The sequence below is a fragment of the Crocuta crocuta genome, unplaced genomic scaffold, assembly GCF_008692635.1.
Source record: "Crocuta crocuta isolate KB4526 unplaced genomic scaffold, BGI_CrCroc_1.0 scaffold2720, whole genome shotgun sequence".
Taxonomy (NCBI): Eukaryota; Metazoa; Chordata; class Mammalia; order Carnivora; family Hyaenidae; genus Crocuta; species Crocuta crocuta.
Window position 1 is genome coordinate 167,009 of NW_027531055.1, and position 1,996 is coordinate 169,004.

At 71.0% G+C, this 1,996-nt stretch overlaps 1 protein-coding gene across 1 annotated transcript in view; it reads right to left on the minus strand.

Annotated features, from left to right (window-relative positions):
* The window catches only part of MAMDC4 (MAM domain containing 4), a 7,719-nt gene that overhangs the window by 5,262 nt on the left and 461 nt on the right, over positions 1 to 1,996 (minus strand). The window contains 9 exon segments of the mRNA XM_077771009.1: positions 4 to 62; positions 354 to 527; positions 612 to 700; positions 778 to 912; positions 980 to 1,105; positions 1,247 to 1,331; positions 1,414 to 1,544; positions 1,691 to 1,816; positions 1,895 to 1,996. The exon segment at positions 1,895 to 1,996 is cut by the window's right edge and continues 153 nt beyond it. Of these exon segments, the coding sequence (XP_077627135.1) occupies positions 4 to 62; positions 354 to 527; positions 612 to 700; positions 778 to 912; positions 980 to 1,105; positions 1,247 to 1,331; positions 1,414 to 1,544; positions 1,691 to 1,816; positions 1,895 to 1,996 (1,027 nt within the window).

Here is a 1,996-nt window from a genome sequence, read left to right on the forward strand (position 1 = left end):
GGCAGGATGAGGTCATCCAGGCTCACGACACCACCTGGGCCCGTGTGCCCCACGAGCAGGATCTGGGGGCACAGGGGCCTCAGAGTGTGCCCCGCACCCCCATCATCCCCAGGTCAGCTCCCTCGAGCCCTCTCCCTGCCCCCCCCCCCCCCAGTACTTTCCATGTCACCAGATGCCCTCTCCTGTCACTGCCCCCACACGAGCCTTGAAAGCACCCCCCCTTCCCTGCTGCTCCCCCGGAGCAGGCCCTGGAGCACACCGGCTTCCTGATGACACGGCCTGGGGGGTCCGCATGCACCGCCCTCTGGAGCTCCCCCTTGCCCACCCCTGGCCGCCACCCTCTTGGGCCTCACCCGGAAGGGGTGCTCGCTCTGGATGTCGACCCGGTCTCGAACCCAGGCGGCCCCCAGCTCCCCATGGCGCCTGCGCAGCAGGATGGGGCTCTGGGGGGAGCCCGGGCTCTGAAGCTGCAGGAATAGCTGGAGGCAGCCGTCCTGGGACCCGTGCAGGTGGTGATAGAAGGTAAGCTGAGAAGACGCCGAGGAAGGTCAGGGAGAGGCCTGGGCAGCCGGGACGGGCGGCCCCGGGCCCCGGGCCCCCGTCCGCCTCACCGAGCAGTTGTGGGTGCCTGAGGCTTGGAGCTCGGGGCTGGAGAGGACAGCGGGGGCGCTCGGCTCGGCCACGGAGACCAGGAAGGAGCCTGGGGAGACACCACGTGTGGGCCGGGGTGGCCGGGCCGTGGCGGGCGTGGACCGGGGGTCGCCCATGGGGCCTCACCCTGCGGGCTGTTGCGGCTGTGGTCCCGGCGCGGCCAGGCTGGGGGCCTGGGGCCGGCGCTGTGGTTCCGGGCCCAGCCCTGCAGGTGGCTCCACGGGCCCAGGCCTGTCTCAAAGTCGGTGGCCGTGTGGCGGCCTGCGGGCGAAGCAGGGTCAGGCAGGGCCTCCACAGCCCCTCCCGCCCAGCAGCCCCTCCCGCTCACCGCAGGTGGGCGTGTCCTCATCTGAGCCGTCCCCGCAGTTGTCCTCTCCGTCACACAGCTGGTGGGGCTCCACGCAGGCCATGTTCCCGCAGTGGTGGTACCCCAGGGGACAGCGGGCCTGGGGGGCTGACACCGGGGAGGGCAGCTCGTCACCGTGACCCCAAGACCCTGGGGCCCGGGGCAGCTGGGGGAGAGGCTCAAGAGCATCTGGGTCCTGCTAACCCACTGCCCCCCAGGGGGTGGGTCCACGGCACTGGGGGGCCTTACCGGGCAGGCCGCAGCCCCGGAAGACCATGTCGTCCAAGGCCACGGTGCCCCTGTGGGTGGCATTTCGGGTGGCAGAGAAGGTCACCTGGAAAGATGGGGTCCTTAGGACTCACGTCAGGGCTCAGACCCTCCCTGTTTCCTCCGCATCCAGACCACCCCCAGCTCACCCAGAAGTCGCCCCGGATGCGGCCAGTGGTCACCACCAGCTCCTGCCAGCCTGGGCCCCAGGGCCCGGAACTCTCCCACAGGGTCAGCGTCTCCGCCCTGTGGGTCAGCTCCAGCCGCAGCTCGGCCACGTCTGTAAGTGGGGGGCGGGGGTCCTTGCCGGCTGGGCCCTGCCCTAGAACCTCTGGGTACCTTCCCGGTCTCCGCAGCAGCCCGCCGTCCTTTCCCAGTCCCTCCCCTCGGGGTGCCCCAGCCCGGGGAGGGGTCCTGGGCACCCACCTCCGGAGGCTGTGTGGTACCAGAGCCTCAGCTCACAGGTGGGGGCGGCGTCGCGCAGCACCGGGGAGCGCAGGGCTGCCGTGGATGTCTCTTTCCCGCGGTGGGTGCCGACAGCCATGTACCAGCCTGGCCCGGCAGAGAGGTCAGGAAGTGGGGCTGGAAGTTAAGGGGAGGGGGCATCACGGACTCCCGCCGCGGCCTCACCGAGGTCTGTGCCCAGAGTGTGGTCGGAGCGCGGGCCCAGAGGCTCCAGTGTGGCTCCTGCCCGGTCTCGGAGCCACCTGTAGCCTGACGTGCTGATGTCCC